The sequence below is a fragment of the Heterodontus francisci genome, chromosome 1, assembly GCF_036365525.1.
Source record: "Heterodontus francisci isolate sHetFra1 chromosome 1, sHetFra1.hap1, whole genome shotgun sequence".
In the NCBI taxonomy this organism is placed as follows: domain Eukaryota; kingdom Metazoa; phylum Chordata; class Chondrichthyes; order Heterodontiformes; family Heterodontidae; genus Heterodontus; species Heterodontus francisci.
Window position 1 is genome coordinate 275,733,636 of NC_090371.1, and position 20,341 is coordinate 275,753,976.

General features: G+C 41.7%; 1 protein-coding gene across 3 annotated transcripts in view; it reads right to left on the reverse strand.

Annotated features, from left to right (window-relative positions):
- Positions 1 to 3,727: 3,727 nt before the first annotated feature.
- Positions 3,728 to 20,341, reverse strand: part of LOC137376813 (probable E3 ubiquitin-protein ligase HERC6) — a 39,887-nt gene continuing 23,273 nt past the window's right edge. For all 3 annotated transcript variants that reach the window (XM_068045829.1, XM_068045831.1, XM_068045830.1), the window contains exons 12-23: positions 19,414 to 19,603; positions 18,609 to 18,793; positions 18,374 to 18,487; positions 15,836 to 15,949; positions 14,702 to 14,872; positions 12,885 to 13,028; positions 10,331 to 10,497; positions 10,020 to 10,077; positions 8,554 to 8,624; positions 7,491 to 7,674; positions 6,677 to 6,779; positions 3,728 to 5,942 (exon numbers count right to left, since the gene is read on the reverse strand). In XM_068045829.1, coding sequence (XP_067901930.1) covers positions 5,734 to 5,942; positions 6,677 to 6,779; positions 7,491 to 7,674; positions 8,554 to 8,624; positions 10,020 to 10,077; positions 10,331 to 10,497; positions 12,885 to 13,028; positions 14,702 to 14,872; positions 15,836 to 15,949; positions 18,374 to 18,487; positions 18,609 to 18,793; positions 19,414 to 19,603 — 1,710 coding nt within the window. In that variant the 3' untranslated portion in view covers positions 3,728 to 5,733. The remainder of the gene's footprint in view (positions 5,943 to 6,676; positions 6,780 to 7,490; positions 7,675 to 8,553; positions 8,625 to 10,019; positions 10,078 to 10,330; positions 10,498 to 12,884; positions 13,029 to 14,701; positions 14,873 to 15,835; positions 15,950 to 18,373; positions 18,488 to 18,608; positions 18,794 to 19,413; positions 19,604 to 20,341) is intronic.

The following is a 20,341-nucleotide window of genomic DNA, read 5'->3' on the forward strand; positions in this document are numbered from 1 at the left end:
GGAATATTGTGTTCAGTTCTGGTCACCTCATTATGGGAAGGATGTGGAAGCTTTAGAGAGGGTGCAGAGGAGATTTACCAGGATGCTGCCTGGACTGGAGGGCATGTCTTATGAAGAAAGGTTGAGGGAGCTAGGGCTTTTCTCATTGGAGCGAAGAAGGATGAGAGGTGACTTAATAGAGGTGTATAAGATGCTGAGAGGCATAGATAGAGTGGATAGCCAGAGACTTTTTCCCAGGGCAGACAGGGCGATCACCAGGGGGCATAATTTTAAGGTGATTGGAGGAAGGTTTAGGGGAGATGTCAGAGGTAGGTTCTTTACACAGAGAGTGTTGGGTGCGTGGAATGCACTGCCAGCGGTGGTAGTAGAAGCAGATACATTAGGGACATTTAAGCGACTCTTGGATAGGTACATGGATAATAGTAGAATGAAGGGTATGTCGGTAGTTTGATCTTAGAGTAGGTTAAAGGGTCGGCACAACATCGTGGGCCGAAGGGCCTGTACTGTGCTGTACTGTTCTATGTTCTAAACCCAAAGCTAATCAAACCCAACAACATCAATTCAGAATTCAGCAAGAACAAGGGCCCAGAGGAAATCTCAGACACCTCACAGGGGCGTAAAACAAATTTATTACCCACTACCACTATAGAGAGAAAAATTATCAAGGTACTGGAACCTGAATGGTCAAAGCCATGTGTTGCAAAAACAGCAGTAGAGGGGTGAAAACATGTACATGCAGAAGAACATGCCTTAAGGAATTATGTAATTTCGCAGACCCCAAGCTTCACCAACAACCACTTGTATATTGAGATGCATATCCCCAGGATATTACAAACTGATACTAAAGAAACTTTAACCCCATTTGACAACACATGACCATCCCAAACAAAACTCCAAAAAAAATAAAATCAGCATTGCTGTTACAGAAAAAGCCAGTTGCAGAAATTCTAAGGTTAGTGAGTGAATTTGAGGAGTGAATGAAAATGAATGTGTTTTCTTTTTCACCCCTTTAATGAAATGTTCCAAAAACATTTAATTTCACGTGGTACGGAAATGTCAAGAAACCCCTGTATACCAAATCAGAAATATTAATTTAATCAGTTAGAAACTTACATTAGACTTTTAATGGAGAAATTCTTGCAGTTAACTTTTTAAAAAATTGGCAGCCAAGATGACCACCTCATTTTGCATCTGAAACATCTTTTCATATTCAAAAGATTCACCTGGAGCCAGAGGGTTGAGCAGCATGGACCCAGGACAGTGGCTTGCTTTAAGTGATTGAATTACATAAAGTGGCTTCATTAGCACGACAGTCAAGGCAATCCCAGCATATTGACTTTGAAAGAGCAAGCTCTCTCCAAGTGTAAACTGGCACCCTGGGGCACGTGGAGCCAATTCCTATCCTTGAATTTCATTGGAGGGGTTCCAGAAAACCTGAAACAACCACATGACCGTCTGTTCATCTCGGGAGAAGCTGATTTCTTTTCCTTTGAACAAAGAGACAAGCAGTAACTGAGTGTGCAGTCTGCTTAAGAAATCTGCAGGCTTCCCTTTCTCCCTCTCTCTCTAAAAAACATCAAGTTTGAAAACTGTCTGCGACTGTGGACCCTCCAAGCCTACAGACTGCTACAGCCAGAGACCAGAGGAAGAGAGCCAACTACAATTCTGCCGCCAAGAAAGCCTTGAACCAAACCGGCCAACCATAAAGTGCACATTGATCAGCTGAGGACTTCAAGAATACAGGTTCAGCTGGAAGCTACTGGATCATTCACTTCACAGACTGTTTATTTAAGTTCAATTTATTCTGTGCTTTAATCCAACCACCATATCTATTGTTCCTTCTGTAATCTATTTGTGTGCGTGTGATTCCCGTGTGAATGTGTAGCATTTTTAATTATTTTTAAATCGGTGTTAGATTGTTAAGTATAATAAACTTACCGCTTCCTTATTTAAAGGCAAGAAAACCTGTCCGATTGTTTTTTTCAAGATCGCACTGAAGGTAAAACCCTCAGAGGTGGCAAGCACAACCACTGCTCAAAAGAAATAAACCCTGCTGTGGTGAGATGCGAAAGGGCAAGAGGGGAGCCTGAGACCCCCTACTCAGCTGGCCGTAACAATGCCACATTTTAAATTGTATCACTTTTTCTTATTTTTCCTGTCTCATAATTCAATCTTTCTTTCCCTCTTTACTTCTCTTTCAGTACCTGATCTGACTCTAATTCACCCAGTAAATTCCACCCAATATTTTTCTTTCCATTAGGAAAGGCATCAATCTAAGAATTGAGAACAACATCTGTGGCTTATTTTATAATCAAGATCTAATTATGATTTGCCGAACTTTTATTTAGCCTCTGAGGATATAGTATCTTGTTTTGACGAAGTTGCCTGCATCTTTCAGGTAATCCCAGATGACACCATCCTAACTTGGAAATACATCACTGTTTCTTCATTGTCACCTGGGTCAAAATTCTGGAACTCCCTAACTACAAGCACTGTGGGAGGATCTTCACCATATGTTTTGCAGTGGTTCAAGAAGGCAGCTCACCACCACCTTCTCAAGGGCAATTAAGGATGGGCAACAAATGCTGGTCTTGCCAGCAACGTCCACATCCTGTGAATGAATGTTTTTTTTAAAAAACTACCAATACAGAACCTGACTAGTGATAAACTTCCAGTTGAAGATTAGGCAACAGTATTATAAAAGATCACCTTCCACAATCTCAGGATGTCCCAAAGCACTTTACAGCTAATGGATTAGTGTAGAATTATCACTGTTATGTCAGAAATGTAACAGTCAATTTTCACACAGCACAAACAGCAATGTGGTAATGACCAGATAATCTGTTTGTGATTTGGGATGAGGAATAAAATATTGGCTCAGACACTGAAGAACTCTTCTACAAATTACACCTTGAGATCTTTCACACCACCTGAAAGAGCAGAGAAGGCTTCAGTTCAACATCTCATCTGTCAGACAGCACTTCGAACAGTGTGGCACTGTCTCAGAACTGCACCAGAGTATCAGACTAATATTTAAGCTCAAGTCTCGAGAGTGGGACTTGAACACAGAGCCTTCTGATTCAGAGGGAAAAGTGCTACCGACTGAACCACGGCTAACACCAATTGTCAACACGTGCTCATGTGCAAATGTATATTTTACTAGGATTACTGGATTTGTGTAAAGTAGTACTAATTAGGGAGCTAAACGCTAGGGAAAGATCTGAGAATGGAAAGAGGGAAATGTTGCAAGAAGCAGAAAACTCAGCTTTTTAAAAAACACAAATGCTCGACTAAAGTCTTGCTGTAAGTGTAGGAAGGTTACAAACCCCAGTGTGCTTAAAACAATAAGGGGCTGAAATATTGCCAAGTGATACTGGCGTATAAATCCTAATGCATGCGTAGGAAATTCCTTTAATCGGCTAATTTACCAACTGTCTCTGCTAATACAGAACACTGCCGAATTTCACACAAAGCCATGCATTGTCATCGCATTTTTTCATTCCACTATCAAAAATGTGTGTGTGGACCTGTGAGATTTCTGTGCATGCATTGCTTAAATACTGTGGTTATGAACACTTTAAAGCCTCATTGTCAGGGAATTGCTGAAATAACTTGGGAAAATGTGTGAACGATTGTTAACCGATTATGAATGACGTTCCTCTTAATTATTTTGATGACACATCAGACAACTTCTACTGGATGTAGAATTGAAGGAAACAGATCAGAGTATTTTAAACAAACTTTTATTTGTGATGCATGAATTCACAACAGTTCTTTGCTTCAAACCTATTATATCAGATTACAAAGATCATTAACACAAACTTTTAGACACAAATGTATTTGCCTCATTTTTATTTGGGCTACAGGTGGAATCTGTAATCTATCAGGTTGCTGACTCTAGTTGGACATATTCCTGCAGATTTCACCTATGACCTCTCTTCTTCAACTGCCCCACCCAGTCGAACAGCCTCTACCATCTCCAATAATTTTCCAACTAATAACTGAAAGTGTTCAAAGAGAACAGAATAAAAACACAATTTATTTTTCCAGCTGCCTGTGATTCTATCCCTCGCCCCACCTTCACCTCAACTCCGACTGCTTGCAGCAATGCCCTGCAGAATCATCTCAAATTCCTGTAGCCTCAGCATGTCCCTAGGGAGAGAGTCTTGGTTCAGTGGTCGCATTCTCACCTTTGAATCAACCACAGGGGAGCAGGGGCATCTGAACACTGGGTTGATGTACAGAGGAGTACAAACTCCTCCCATGCCCTGATGGTATCTCGCCAGCTCTCCTGGTAGGGGATGGAGAGTCAGGCTAATGGAGCTGCCCGCATGGAAAATGATTAGGGAAACAAGCCGGAGACATCCACTGGCTTTAAAAAGCAGTGGAAGAAATGGGTTGCCTTGTGTGCCACTAGCCATGGAAGAGCAGGAAGACCTCCCTTGCATCCAGCAATGCAATGGGATGGTGGACAGGAGAAATTAAGGGAATTGATTTGGTTGCAGGGCAAATCGATTTATCTCCTCGTCCCTGTGAACACAAACAATTTTAAATCAAAATTGACACTGACTGCCCACCTTATTGCTATGCAGAAACTACCAAAATGACTTAAATGCATAGAATTATATAGAACGTACATCACAGAAACAGGCCATTCTGCCTATCTAGTCCAAGGTGGTGGGATATACTCCACATGAGCTTCCTCTCACCCCTCTTCATTTAACCCAATCAGCATTACCTACTATTCCTTTCTCCATCATTTGTTTAAGGGGAAACGTTTAGGGGGGATATGCGTGGAAAGTTCTTTACACAGAGGGTGGTGGGCACCTGGAACGCATTGCCAGCGGAGGTGGTAGATGCGGGCACGATGGAGTCTTTTAAGATGTATCTAGACAGATACATGAATGGGCAGGAAGAAAAGAGATACAGAACCTTAGAAAATAGGCGACATGTTTAGAGAGAGGATCTGGATCGGCGCAGGCTTGGAGGGCCGAAGGGCCTGTTCCTGTGCTGTAATTATCTTTGTTCTTTGTTCTATCTAGCTTCTTCTTTAATGCATCTATGAATTGGTAGGGGTCAAGACCAGAACAGCCAAATGGAAACTCCAGGCGAAGATTCCCAAACAAAGCACGACCTCCATGATACTGAATATAATCCCCACCACTTCTGCTGGGGACATTGGTGTCAATGCAATTTGCCCACTGTACATGGCGGCCGGCATAACAAAGATTTTTGTTTAAAGTATGGATGGAATTTTATGTGAATTTCATGGTCAGTCCAGTCGATGCACAGGTTTGCTAACACATTGTGTTAACAGTTTGTGAAAAAGGCACAAAGAGGAATCTTCATCCTCCATCTTCCCACTTCCTACTCTGTCTACATGACTCAGTAATAATGCAAACAAGAGAGTGAGATGTAAGCTTGGCCAGTTTCACTTGTTGTGTTGGATAACTGAATGGGACCAAAATCCATAGCTTTCTGGTCAGTTTCACCTGAAGGCAGTAGGACTTAAAGACAGATAATGTACAGATAATCAGCCACAGCTCATTGAACTGTCTGAAATACCCAGGTTAGTACAGTTTAAGCATAGTCTCTAATTGGTGACTATTTGTCCGATATAGGCAGGTATTTGTGATAAGCAGGGATGGTACAAATGGAGAACGTACGGTTAAAAAAGTTGAAATGCAGTCCAAATAAGATGCAATGCTTTTTTCCTCTGATGGTTAGTGTGCTTCACAATTTGTCAAATCTCTTCTTAGCGTTAATAGCTGTCACCAGCTTCGTTTTGAGAGATTCAGTGCTGGTGTACGCGGGAAGGTTCAGGGTACTGAAGCACACGTTTGCCTCCGGGTAATTGTCTTCCGTCAGCTGACTTGGGGCAATGTGTATCTTAATGCACTCCATTCCGATCACTGGAATGCGATGAGTTCCTGTGAGAAATGCTGAGAAAAGAGCTTTGAGTGTTTACACTGCTCTATCTGTAAAAACCGTATCTGTGACATTATATACTCCATCTGTGTAGTTACTCTTACATGCCAACATACAAAATGGACAGGCAGGAAAAGACCAACTGGTCCATCAAGTCTGTCCCACACTATGCGGCTGGCACATGATGGCAAAACATTTTCTTACTCACAGCCCCCACTCTCTTCAATAACACACCAATTCAATTCAGTAACAAATGGCTGATCTGTACCTCAACTCCACTTACCGGACTTTACTCTATATCCCTCGACACCCTTACCTAATAAAAATTTATTGACCTCAGTCTGGATAATTCCAATTTGATCTCCAGCATCCATAACTTTCGGGAGAGTGAATTCCAGATTTCTACTACCCTTTGTTTGGAGGGTGAAGTGCTTGGTGATTTTGCTCTGGAATGGCCTAAAATTCTGCCCTTGTTCCTGATAACCCCACCAGAGGAAACAGCTTTTCTGTATCTGCCTTATCGAAACACTTTATGGAGACCAAGTTCAGTTCACAGGCAGGAATAAAAGTTTCCTTGTGCTTGTCTTGGATAACATAGGGGAATCTGGAGAGAACTGATGGACAAGGGTGTTTCTTCTGAATGGCAGAGAGGCGCCTTTTGGGGAAAAGTTCACTGGAGAAGGGCTTATCGGATGTACTTGAATTTCATCTCAAGTCTGTGATGTAACTATACTCTGGAGGTACTTACAGAGGAATTTTTTCTTCTGACCCAAAGGCAGCTCATGGAACACTTTCCAGAACATCTCAATGGTTGGATGCGATCTGTTGTAATTCCTTTCATATGTGGTATTCTGTTGTGTAAAACATTAGTATTTTACAGACACATGACACAACTTTGGACAGACAAGCACTTCAGGATATGCTTGTATTTCAAATGCTTACATTGTCACATTAATGCTTGTAAAGTGTATCTGTGCATCTCCTGTGGTGTTCATAGGTTCACACAACACAGAGGACCAGTCAGCACCTCTCTAACTAAATATAAGCTGATTGCACTTGATATTTTTCTACATAAAAGTGCTATGTACATGTTATCTGTGGGACTTTTTTTCAAATTCTTCCATGGGATGTTGGTATCACTGGAAAGGCCAGCCTTTTTATCCCCCATCCCTAAATGCCCTTGACAACTGAGTGACTTGCTAGGCCATTTCAGACAGCAGTTAAGAGTCAACTGCATTGCTGTGGGTCTGGAGTGACATGTAGGTCAGACCAGGTAAGGACAGCAGATTTAGTTTCCAAAAGGGAATTAGTGGGTTTTTAATGACAATGATAGCTTTTTATTAATTAATTTGAATTTAAATTCTACCATCTGTTATGGTGTGATTTGGAACCCATGTCCCCAGGCCATCAGCCTAGGCCTCTGGACACTAGTTCACCCCACTACACCATCTCCTTCATACTATGTGTGAATTACTCGCCATGTGTCCCCACATTGGAACAGTGACTGCACATCAAAAGTAAATTAGGGGATCCATTTTTGTACATTGTAAATGGTTTCAAACCTTTTCCAGAATATTCCAATCATAGTCCTCATTTCCAATCAATATGTCCAGCAGCTCTTGAGGCTGAAAGAATTTTAGCAGCTCTTTGTCGCAAACTTTGTAGAATCCTCTTCTAAACTCACCAAAGGGTTCTTTGACTGATGCCGTGAATATATAATTCACATAGGTTCTCACAAATTTCTCCCTTTGATTGTAAGGAGAAAGCCATATTAAAATAGAATCATAAAATTCAATTCATACCACGCAAACAGACTGACTTTAGAGCGGTTTGATGATAATATTGTTTTGGGGGGGGGGGGGGGGGGGGTGACCTTTAACCTCTGCCAGGAATGGGTGGTAAATCAGTAATGTGGAGCACTCGAAGCCAGTGTCGAGAGGAGTGAACCAGTTACAGGATCAGGCCTCACTTAAGTACAACCCCACTGAGCTTGTGCAAGGGCTTGAAGGCTGAGTAGGCTAGGGTGATGGGCGTCATTCCCAGAGGGATGGTGCAGGCCTCAGGCAGGCTACAGTTTTAACTTCGGCTGGTTAGTGGTTGCTCAATGCCTGGTAGAAACAGGCAGGGCCTGCGTGAAGCATCGCAAAAATACAAACAAAAATAATGGGCGTGTAAAATCAATCAAGCCTGCCCCATGCTCATGTCCGCACCATTATAACGAGACACTTCCTAATCCACAATCTTCTGAGAAAGGCAACGAAACGCAGTACAAAAAACACCAGGGCCGACAAGGAGGTGGGGGTGGGGGGGGGGGTAAAAAACTCCCCTCTGATCCTCAGGCCTATTGAAACGTGTCCAGGAGATCACATTGAAAGAAGATACAACATGTGACAAGTTTACTGGGCCTATGTTTATCAGTCCTAAGAGCATGAAAAACTGAATGGGTAAAGCATGGGCACGAAGGGCCAAATGGCCTCCCTCTGTGCTGTAACTATTCTATGATAAGTCTCTTGTTTGGAAGAAGGGAAGAGAGATGAATGAGACAACAAGACTAAAGAAGGGATGATGGATCTAAAACTCTAAATCGTGACTTCATTGTAGCTCCATTGTTGACTGACAACTTACTTGTTCTTTTTAGTCACAGGCTGATTGCTGCCATTTGGAATGAGCTCAACCTCCTGTTCTTCCCAGGAAATCTACAAAAGAAAAAGTCAGTTCATATCCTTCTGAGCTTTTGTTGCGAATCATTATTGTGCTTTCTTCAGTAAGTTCAGATAACTCTGATAGTGCAAAGATTCATTGATAGGAGAGGCAAGATATACTCAATGGTATAGTTTAAAGGGAGTGCAGGATTAGAGAGGTGCATGAACGCAAGACTTTGAAGGCGCAGACAAGTTGGGAAGGGTGTTAAGAAAGGCATGCAGATCCTTGGCTTTATAAATAGAGAGCACAAAAGCAAGAAAGCAATGTTAAACCTTTACAAAACACTAGTTAGTTAGGGCCCAGCTGGATACCACACTTCAGGAAGGATGTCAAGGTCTTAGAGAGGATGCAGAAGAGATTTATTAGAATGGTACCAGGGATGAAAGTCTTCAGTTATGTGGAGAGACTGGGCTTATTCTCCTTAAAAGGTAGAGAAGGTTAGGGAGCAATTTGACAGAGGTGTTCAAAATCTTGAAGAATTTTGATTGAGTAATTATGGAGAAACTGTTACCACTGGCAAAAGTGGCAGTCACCAGAGGACACAGATTTAAGGTAATTGGCAAAAGAACCAGAGACGGCATGAAGAAAAAAAAACTATGCAGTAAATGGTTATGATCTGGAATACACTGCCTGAAAAGTGTGGTGGAAGCAGATTTAATAACCTTCAAAAGGGAATTGGATAAGTAGTTGTAAAAGAAAAAACTAGAGTTATGGGGAAAGGGCAGGAGAGTGGAACTAATTGGATGGCTTTCATGGACAGAATGGTCTCCTTCTGTATTGTATCATTCTATGAGTCTATGATCCCATGGTACTATTTCAAAAAGGAATTCACTTTAATGATTAGAGACCTTTTGACAGGGAAAGCATTAGACAAGTATTTATCTAAGCTGGTGCAAGTGCAAATTCAATTGTTTAAATGCACTTTTTACTGATACAAAGTACATAACTCAAATATATAGGGGGCGGCACAGTGGCGCAGTGGTTAGCACCGCAGCCTCACAGCTCCAGGGACCCGGGTTCGATGCCGGGTACTGCCTGTGTGGAGTTTGCAAGTTCTCCCTGTGTCTGCGTGGGTTTTCTCCGGGTGCTCCGGTTTCCTCCCACAAGCCAAAAGACTTGCAGGTTGATAGGTAAATTGGCCATTATAAATTGTCACTAGTATAGGTAGGTGGTAGGGAAATATAGGGACAGGTGGGGATGTTTGGTAGGAATATGGGATTAGTGTAGGATTAGTATAAATGGGTGGTTGATGTTCGGCACAGACTCGGTGGGCCGAAGGGCCTGTTTCAGTGCTGTATCTCTAATCTAATCTAAAATAGTCTTCCCATTTGTGTTAAAGCTGTATGGGGCTGTTCCATTGGAATGCCAAGGAATTATTTTATACTCACATAAAAGTTCATGCCCAGATCTTCGTCCTTGACAGTGTCCAGAATAGACTGCAGGGAGCTGGAAACAACCAGGAATATAAAGGAAAATCTCTAAATAAATTCACTAAGAATACCACAAGCTACAGTGACACTACAAACCTGCAAAACCAGTGTCGGAGTTGTAAAATTATTGTGGGATGCTTTAACAGAAATAAAACAATGGGTGATTTATTGGATGCTTCCTTGTTGATGATAGCAGACACAGGGCTAAAATTTGTCATGGTTAGGCATTTCTGCAAGCTGAACAGAATATGTATCCCGATTGAACTTACTTCTCCAAATCAGGTTCTAGCTCCTTCAGATCCTCCAAAGTGGGCTTCATATTCAGCAGCTTCTTGAACAGTGCAAGTGGGAAGGGGATGTAGACCACACAGAAATTATACACAGCAAGGCCACACAATATTCCAAGCAGGAAGTAGTTTTCTATGGGCACGGAGATCTATAATGAAGACAACAAAATATAAGTTCAATAATTTTTGGTAAATCCTAATAATTTTACGATATTATATTACAAACCCTTCATTCAGTTTCTTAGTATAAAACCAAGATAGCAATAGAAAAGGAACTTCAAAGAAAATGCAGTGAATTTATTGGTTCGTCACCTTTTTTTGGTGGTAGATCATTGTAGTTTAATTGCTTTCATATATCTTAGTTGATCCTCAATGGAAATTGATGGATATTGTTTAAGGATTCTGTTTGGTACGTTCCCTACCTGGGAACCTTGTCATTTCTTGGACCTTTTATGAATGTGAAATTTGAGCTAATCACATGTAAATGTGTGCATACTAGAATGGTCCCTGAAGTGATGGACACAAGCAGGTGAAATATAATCACTAAGGAAGATACAAGAAATCTCCCAGAATTAGAGATCCAAGGGACTAGGGAGAATGAGGAATTGAAGGAAATTAGTATTAGTAAGAAGGTTGTATTGGAGAAATTAATGGGGCTGAAGGTTGATAAGTCTTTGGGACCCGATATACTACATCCCAGAGTGTTGGAAGAGGTAGCTATGGAGGTAGTGGATACATTGGTGATCATCTTCCAAAATTCTATAGATTCTGTAACGGTTCCTGCACATTGGAAGATAGCAAATGTCACCCCACTATTTGAGAAGGGAGGGAAGAGAGAAAACAGGGAACTACAGACCTGTTTCCCTGCGACTGATGTCAGGCTAAATGCTAAAATAATCTATTCTAAAGGATATGATAAATGGAGACTTGGATAATAATGATCTGATTGGACATAGTCAACATGGATTTATGAATGGGAAATCATATTTGACGAACCTGTTGGAGATTTTTGAGGATGTAACTAACAGAATTGAAAAAGGGGTATCAGTGGACATAGTATACTTGGATATCAGAAGGCTTTTGATAAAGTCCCCCACAGAAGGTTGTTAGCAAAATTAAAACTTATGGGATAGGAGGTAATATAATGGCATGGATTAAGGATTAGTTCACAGGCAGAAAACAGTGGGGGCATAAATGGGTCACTCATATTGGCAGGCTGTGACTAGTCAGGTACTGCAAGGATCAGTACCTGGGCCCCAGCTGTTAACAAAATATATCAATGATTTGGATGTGGGGACCAAATGTAATATTTCCAAGTCCGCGGATGACACAAAACTAGGTGAGAATGTGTGTTGAGGAAAAAGCAAAAGTAGCTTCAAGGGGATTTGGACATACTTAGTGAGTAGGCAAGAACATGGCAAATGGAATATAATGTGGGGTTATCCACTTTGGTAGGAGGAATAGATGTGCAGAATATTTCTTAAATGGTAAGTGATTAGAAAGTGTAGCTGTACGAAGGAACCTGGATGTCTTTGTCAATCAGTCACTGAAAGCTAACATGCAGGTGCAGCAAGCAATTAAGGTTTATGGTATGTTAGCCTTTATTGCAAGAGAATTTGAGTACAGGAGTAGTGAAGTCTTGCTTCAATTGTATAGAACCTTGGTTAGACCACACCTGGAATACTGTGTGCAGTTTTGGTCCCCTTACCTTAAGGATATTATTGCCATTGAGGAAGTTCAACAAAGGTTCACCAGACTTGCTCCCAGAATGGCGGGATGGTCCTATGAAGAGAGATTGGGGAAACTGGGCCTGCGTTCTCTAGAGTTTCAAAGAATGAGAGGTGATCTCATTGAAACCTACAAAATACTTAAAAGGGAGAGACAGAGTAGATACAGGTAAGATGTTTTACCTAGTTGGGGAGTCTAGAACCAAGGGACACCATTTCAAAATAAAAAGGGGAAGCCACTTAGGACAGAGATGAGGAGAAATTTCTTTACTCAGAGGGTTGTGAATCTTTGGAATTCTCTACCCCAGAGGACTGTGGAAGCTCAGTCATTGCATATGTTTAAAGCAGAGATTGACAGATTTCTAAATACCAATGACAAAGGGATATGGGGATAGTGTGGGAAAAAGGCATTGAAGTGGATGATCAGCCATGATCGTATTGAATGGCAGAGCAGGCTCGATGGGCTGAATGGCCTCCTCCTGCTCCTATGTTCCTATGTTCCTATATATAGACCTTCCTTGGGCTCATCACAATAAGTTGAATATCTGCTGTTTTACATGGCCCACAAGGTAGAACTGTGTCTCTTTCAGGTTTCGAAGTCAAACTGTGACAAGGAAATAGAGACTCAGGTGTTCCAAGCTGAACACTTTTGCCGAGAAAACTTTGCAGATTAGAAGGCGCTTGGCATCCTCGGCTGGATCTTAGAAGCAGCTAATATTTGATCATTTTGCAATATCTGAAGTCTGATAGTACCATCTGTATATACTGGCATACTGTTGTTCTTAAACAAATAAGTTACTTTGGCTCACCTTAGGGGGAAACCAAATTGTTCTGAAATTTTCCCGATAAATAAACATTCTTGAATCTGGTTGAATCAACTCTTTAAAGACAGAAACGAAGAATTCCAGTCTTACAGCTCCTAGATCCATACCTAGTTCTCCATCGAACTTCACCTAAAGAAATAAAAACAAGTAAAGAGGGTGGCACAGTGGTTAGTACCACAGCCTCACAGCTCCAGTGACCTGGGTTCGATTCTGGGTACTGTGTTCGGAGTTTGCAAGTTCTCCCTGTGACCGCGTGGGTTTTCGCCAGGTGCTCCGGTTTCCTCCCACGGCCAAAGACTTGCCGGGTGATAGGTAAATTGGCCCTAGTGTAGCTAGGTGGTAGGGGAATGGAGGGAAGATGGGGATGAGAGGGGGTAATGGGATTAATGTAGGATTAGTATAAATGGGTGGTTGATGGTTGACACAGACTCGGTGGGCCGAAGGGCCTGTTTCAGTGCTGTATCTCTAAATAAAGAAATATTTGACACAGTTGCACATTTGCTTTCTCAAATTTGTGTTTAAACATCAAAACAAGAGACGTACGTAGCAGCATAGGAATGGCGAGATGAAAAAAGACCAAGATTCATCTAGTTTGCCTTCAACAATGCTGGTAGTCGCAGGATAACATGATAATGGAGTTGTTGACTGATGATAGCAATCAATTAGTCTACAACAGAGCCAGATAGGAGGCGAGGAAAACCCCAGTGTTGGAGAGCTTTGGGAACCTGTTCTTCCCAAACATGCTACAATTACTGCATATATCTCAAATAGCTCATACACTATCTCAAAATGTTAATTCCTGAAAAAAATCTAGCTAATTTGATTTTAAATGAATCAATACAAATGGTTTCCATCATCTCCCTAGGGAGCCTTTCCATAGTGTGACCAATCACTGAAATATTGTTTCCGCAGATTAGTTTTGAATTTATCCCTCTCAAGGGCAGGCTACATCGTCTGGTTCTTACTATGTTGGACAAGGTGAAATAACTTGTCATGGTCTGCAGTATCTAGTTCCTTCCAACCACCCCCACCTCAAATCATTTTCATTGCCATCTTTTGTATTTTCAATAGCCACGGGAACACAGTATTGTAAATGTGGTTGCACTAATGACTTTTACATTTTTTGTTCAATGATCCTGCGCTCAGTGGGAAACCTTGTTTGGTGCATGTGAGAGTTGCAGAATTGGTTGTCACCCTCTCTCTCAGCCTCAGTCAAAAGGGAGGCTCCCCATTACGAGTGCAGATTGCTGAGTTTACCTTGCATTAAGGATAAATTAAGGATCTTAATTAAACTTCATTCTCAGGATGTGATTGTGTTACAATCGATCAGCGTTTATTATCTAAAAACAGCAATCCTCCTGACATAATCAATGCATGTAATCGCTTGCAATAATTTGATTTCCCAATCCCCTTGCCCTCCAAAAAAGTGGTGTGGACATTCTTTTTGAACCATTGGTAGATTTTTTTCAAACAACTGAGTGGCCATTTAATAGTCAATCATGTTGGTGTGGGACTGGAGTCACAAAGGCCAGGCCAGGTAAAGAGAGCAGGGTTCCTTTCTTAAAAAGGACATTGTTGAATTAGTTGGGCTTCTACAACAATCCAAAGGCTTCCAGGTCACTTTTTACCGATATCAGTTTCCAGATGTTTTAAACGGAATTCAAATTCTCAAACCACGTTGGTGGGATTTGAACTCATTCTTAGGAATTAGAGTTCAACAACAACCACTAAACTAGCACACCCAAAAAGAGTTGAATCCATTTCTAACAATAGTTAGAGTGATAAAGAGAATTTCTTTTTACCAGGAGTTCCTTCTTCAGGTCGATCTCATCCACATTTTTCAGCTTTTTAAAAGTATCGGCCACCAAGTCTTGGCGTTTAACCTTCAAGTTGAACGTGGGATACTTGGGAGGTTCAGGGTTTCCCATGCAGATGTTGTGGTATGTAAACTTCAATGCTTCAAAGCAAGCTCTCTAACAAATACAAATTGGAAAAAGAGCAAGATATTGCACACTTGCATCATGTTAAAGATAACATTAACTATACTGACATTTAAAAGATAATCCTAGGCTATTGGTGCTACTTCAACTTGTGGGACAGTCCAAAAGTAAGGGCCGTAGACATAGAGGAGTCACCAATAAATACAATGTGGAATTCAGGAGCAACCTCTTTACTCAGTGATGACATTGTGAATCTGTTTCCACATGCAGTGGTTGCTGCAAATAGCAAAGAAAAGCTGGATAAATATGAGGGTGAAAGGAATGGAAAAAAAGTGGATAGGGTTAGATGAAGTATGGTGGGAGGAGGCTCGTGTGGAGCATTAACACCGGCATAGACCTGTTGGGCTGAATAGCCGGTTTCCAAGCTGTAAATTCTACATAATATTCACAATCCACTGTGCCCCAGAAGCTGCTCTACCCATCACATAGTTTTACCAAAGTGCAAATACGCCAGGGCTGCACTGCATTTTTGGCATGCAACAGCCCTGCTGTTTGTCCAGCCAGAGCGAAACAAAAGGAAAACTCCCATATGATTTTCCTCCCAGACTGCTCACAACAGTGTCCAAGGGATTAATTGTTAATTGCTGTTGCACATCCCAGTGGCTGGGCTGAAAGTCACTAGTGGCGATTGGAAGGACACCATGTTAACCCTTTCGCCTGGACAGTGGTGCATGCCTTAAGGAGACTAGTGAGATTGAAGAGCAAGGATAAGGACAACTTGCATTTAAATAGCACCTTTAACATAGTAAAACGTCTCAAGGCACTTCACAGGAGTGTTATCAGACAAAGTATGACACCGAGCCACATAAAGAGAGATTGCACAGGTGACTCAAAGCTTTGTCAGAGGTAGGTTTTTAGGAACACCTTGAGAGAGAGTCAGTGAGGTTTACAATCATATAATTATTGATTTTGTCCCATATTTATAAAATTCATTACATTTTTCTTGCAAATTGAATCCAGATGAAGTATCTGAATCTTGGCAGTTAAATGTAGGATAAATGGATAGCAGCAAAACATCACTGGAACATTCTTCTTTTCCAATGCATCAGGCTGTAGGATAAGAAAAGCAAAAGATTTATGAGGGCTTCAATCACAAACGAAGCATAATTAACCAATTTTGTAGAAGCCAGATATGATGAGTGGACAATGCAGAGGAGAAATGAGTTCTTATTGCACTTATTTTCCTGGCTAAAAACGGTGGGGGTTGCTAAAAGGACCAGTTTCAGGGCACAAGGCCTGGCATCCCAAGAGTGCCTGAAATACATTCAATCCCAAAAAATGGGTCGGAAGATATTCAGTTGTCCCTAGCAGCTACCTAAAACCGACGTTAGGTGCCTTGGATATATTAATGTAGAGCATAATGCCTATTTGTGGCTCAATTTTAGATGAGCCACAGGTCTCGAGATTCTGGTATATGCTGGACGTGCCCTGACTATTTCAGGTCCGAAAATACCCCCATGTGGTTTTGTGTGGACAACTTACATTTAAATAGTGCCTTTAACATAGTGAAACATCCCAAGGCACTTCACAGGAGTGTTATCAGCTGGTCAACATCTTAGTTGTTTGGTGTCAAACATTATTCAAAGAAATCTACCATATCGTGGCTTTTGTTTATTTAGGGTCGGATGTTACATTTCTGATCCAAAAGTAATTTAGTGATGCAGTTTCAGTTCCACAAGCTTCTTTGCTTAGTGAAAGTCAACAGGAGAAAGCTTGTCAGGCATTGTCCATGTTTTGGATCCAATAATAAAGGCATGCAATGTGTCAATAATAAAGACAATGGGCTAGAAATTCGTCTTGGACAGTGGTACAAAATGGGCACTATTGGATCAGATCGGTTTCAAACAGCCTGGTATTTGACAGTGTCCCTCATGGCAGACGGATACAAAAGGTGAAGTCACACAGGATCAGAGGGGAGCTGGCAAGATGGATACAGAACTGGCTCAGTCCTTTTGGAAGATCTAATGCAGGTGGGAAGTATACAGTAAATGGTAGAACCCTTAGGAGTATTGACAGGCAGAGAGATCTGGGCGTACAGGTCCACAGGTCACTGAAAGTGGCATCGCAGGTGGATAAGGTAGTCAAGAAGGCATGCCTGCCTTCATCGGTCGGGGCATAGAGTATAAAAATTGGCAAGTTATGCTGCAGCTGTACAGAACTTTAGTTAGGCCACACTTAGAATATTGCGTGCAATTCTGGTCGCCACACTACCAGAAGGACGTGGCAGCTTTGGAGAGGGTACAGAAGAGGTTTACCAGGATGTTGCCTGGTCTGGAGGGCATTAGCTATGAGGAGAGGTTGGATAAACTCAGATTGTTTTCACTGGAACAACGGAGGTGGAGGGGTGACATGATAAAGGTTTACAAAGTTATGAGCGGCATGGACAGAGTGGATAGTCAGAAGCTTTTTCCCAGGGTGGATGAGTCAGTTACTGGGGGACATAGGTTTAAGGTGAGGGGCAAAGTTTAGAGGGGATGTGTGAGGCAAGTTCTTTACACAGAGGGTGGTGCGTGCCTGGAACTTGCTGCCGGGGGAGATGGTGGAAGCAGGTACGATAATGACGTTTAAGAAGCATCTTGACAAATACATGAATAGGATGGGAATAGAGGGATACGGTCCCTGGAAGTGCAGAAGGTTTTAGTTTCGGCAGGCATCAAGATCGGCGCGGGCTTGGAGGGCCGAATGGCCTGTTCCTGTGCTGTACTGTTCTTTGTTCTTTATTCCATTGACTGCACTGGAACTGAATGTCAGTTGCTGTGTGTAATGGGTGGCTGATCTGATACTGTCTGCTTTGCACCGCTAACCAGGACGAATTTCTAACGCCAGTGTTCCGTGCGTTCTGGATAAAAGGGAGGGAATTTTACTCAAGTGATTCTTTCATAGGATTTTACAGCACAGAAAGAGGCCATTCAGCCCATCATGCCTGTACGGAGTCTATCTCAGTCACATTGCCCTGCTCTTTACTCATACCTGTTTAAATTTATTTTTACAAATATATATCTATTTGCTTTTTTAAATCTATTATGGCTGTGACATTCTATGTCCTAGCAATTCTCGCCATGATAAATCTCTTAAAATGTCTCTTTACTGTTAAGTGATCTTAAATTTGTGTCACTTGGCTTTTAAGTCACTGAGCAGTGGAAATAGTTTCACCAAATTTACCTCATTAAAATCTTTTAGATCTCTTTTTAATTTTATTTTTGGATTAGCCAACAGTTGTCCTGTTTTTCATGGTGAAACACTGATGAAATCCCACTCCACCTGCCATCTCACCCCCTGCCAATTCACTCCCCCACCCTCATCCCCCTGCCAGCTCACTACCAGCCTCCTCCACTCTGCTCCATCTCCCTGCGCTCAGTGCCAGTGGTCTTCTACGCCTCATCCATCCTCAAAACCCATCTCTATTTCTACTTTCCATTACCTCCCTTAACTTGTCCGCTACCTCCTCTTTCCGTGATACTGCTGGAAACTTACCGCTATCTGCTGGAATTGTCGAAATTTAATGAGGTCATAACCAACATCAAACAGGAGAACTTCATCGATGTAGAATTTGTTTCGTGGAATATTATGACGTGCCTTGATATTTGCCTGAGAGAAAATGCATGAAAAACCGACCTTAACATTCATGTTCAAAAACAAAAAAATACAGGAAACTGTAGAAAACTATGATACCAGTGCTTTATTTATAGTTGGCTTTTCTGATACTTACACGATACACTTGTTCCAGAACATCCAGGGCACACTTTAAAGCCCCTTGCAGTATATAAATTGCAGGATGGCCTGGCGCTTCTGTATACAAGGCATGGAGACTTGTAAGGAGAATTATCACACCATTCTTACACATCTGGACAAGATTGTTCAAATAGGACGATTTCAAGGTTGACCAGCACTTTTCTAGTCATAAAAAAAAAGCCCACAATGTTATCTACTCTGCAAATAACTGCACTACCAGCAATAAAACAGTAACATAACACATGAGCATAGAAATTAATGTTAGCAATATTAAAGGATATGAATGCCTTTGTATAACATCTCTGTCTGAATCTGCGTCTGGAGTTTCATGTAATTGTGCAAAATAACAAACTGGGGGATTAAGTGCTATTTGCACTTGAGATTTGGGTGTGTGCGCGCAGTGTGGGGGGGGGGCGGGGGGGGGGGGGTGGGGGGGAGGGTGTCTTACAGCAAAAAAGCCAAATTAGAATGGACATAACCAGAGACAAAATGGGCCCTGATGAACGAGTTCCAATGAAAATTCACACACCTGAAACGTTAACTCTGCTTCTCTCTCCACAGATGCTGCCAGACCTGCTGAGTATTTCCAGCATTTCTTGTTTTTATTACAAAACGGGTCCCCACTTGTTTCAGACAACTGTAGATTCCTACTTCACTTTTAGGATAATTTCTGCAGTGTATTACTGATGCCCTTCCTTTTCATTTTCTCTGCAACTACTTCGATCTTTGTAACTGAAGGCATGCACAAGTGCTACATTGTAGATTGCTAGTTGCCCTCTTACCCAGAGTGTTTTTTGAAGCATCATCTAGCCTCGCAATGGCTCCCACACAGATAGTAACCAGATCTTCCATGTTCTCCCCTTGCTGCATCACAGAGCACTCTGGCAGAAGCATGTAAATCATTAACGCTTCTTTGTCACGACACAGAAGTTTAAGATTTGGGATTAACTTTAACGCCAGGCTTAAAGTTATCTGAAAAACAAATTCATGACATTTACTGAAATTGTGAACCAATATATAACTAGTTAATTCACCTTAATTCGAGTATTGCTGAAAATAGAGACATGTTGTCGAAGCTTTTCGTCTTGCACTCATCAGGGCATTCTGAAAGAATACCAATGTAGGGGAACACAACAACTTTCTATTGTATGAAAAGAGAGTGCTGATTGGTTGATAAGTGAACTCTGATTGGTAAAGGCGTTGCCATGGAGAACGCACCAGTTTATGGTGACTGACAGTTAACTGCCAAGCTTGGTTTGAAATTTAAACCATGCAGCTTACTCTGATTCCTCAGGACAATGCCTTGACCAATGAACCAGCAAATGGCTGTAACTTATTTTGTTTAGCTGAAAAAAAAAAACACTGTGTGTACACGTTCTTTCTGTCTGCAAAGAACAGGGCCCTAATATATGTAGCTCAAAACACAGTGTCTAACATTGGATGTGATTCCGCAATTGGACAACATTTGCTAAATAATCCTCAATGTGCTAAGAATTACGCTGACAACAAACTTAAGATTGTCAGTAGGGCTCACAGTGTGGCACAGGGGTAGAGGGCGCTTGTTGTGGGGTAGATCTGCGTGTCGTCAGCATACATGTGGAACCTGACATTGTGTTAAAGGGTGATGTTACTGAGGGGCAGCATGTAGATGAGAAATAGGAGGGGGACCAAGGATAGATCAGAGGTAACTGTCCAGGAGTGGGAAAAGAA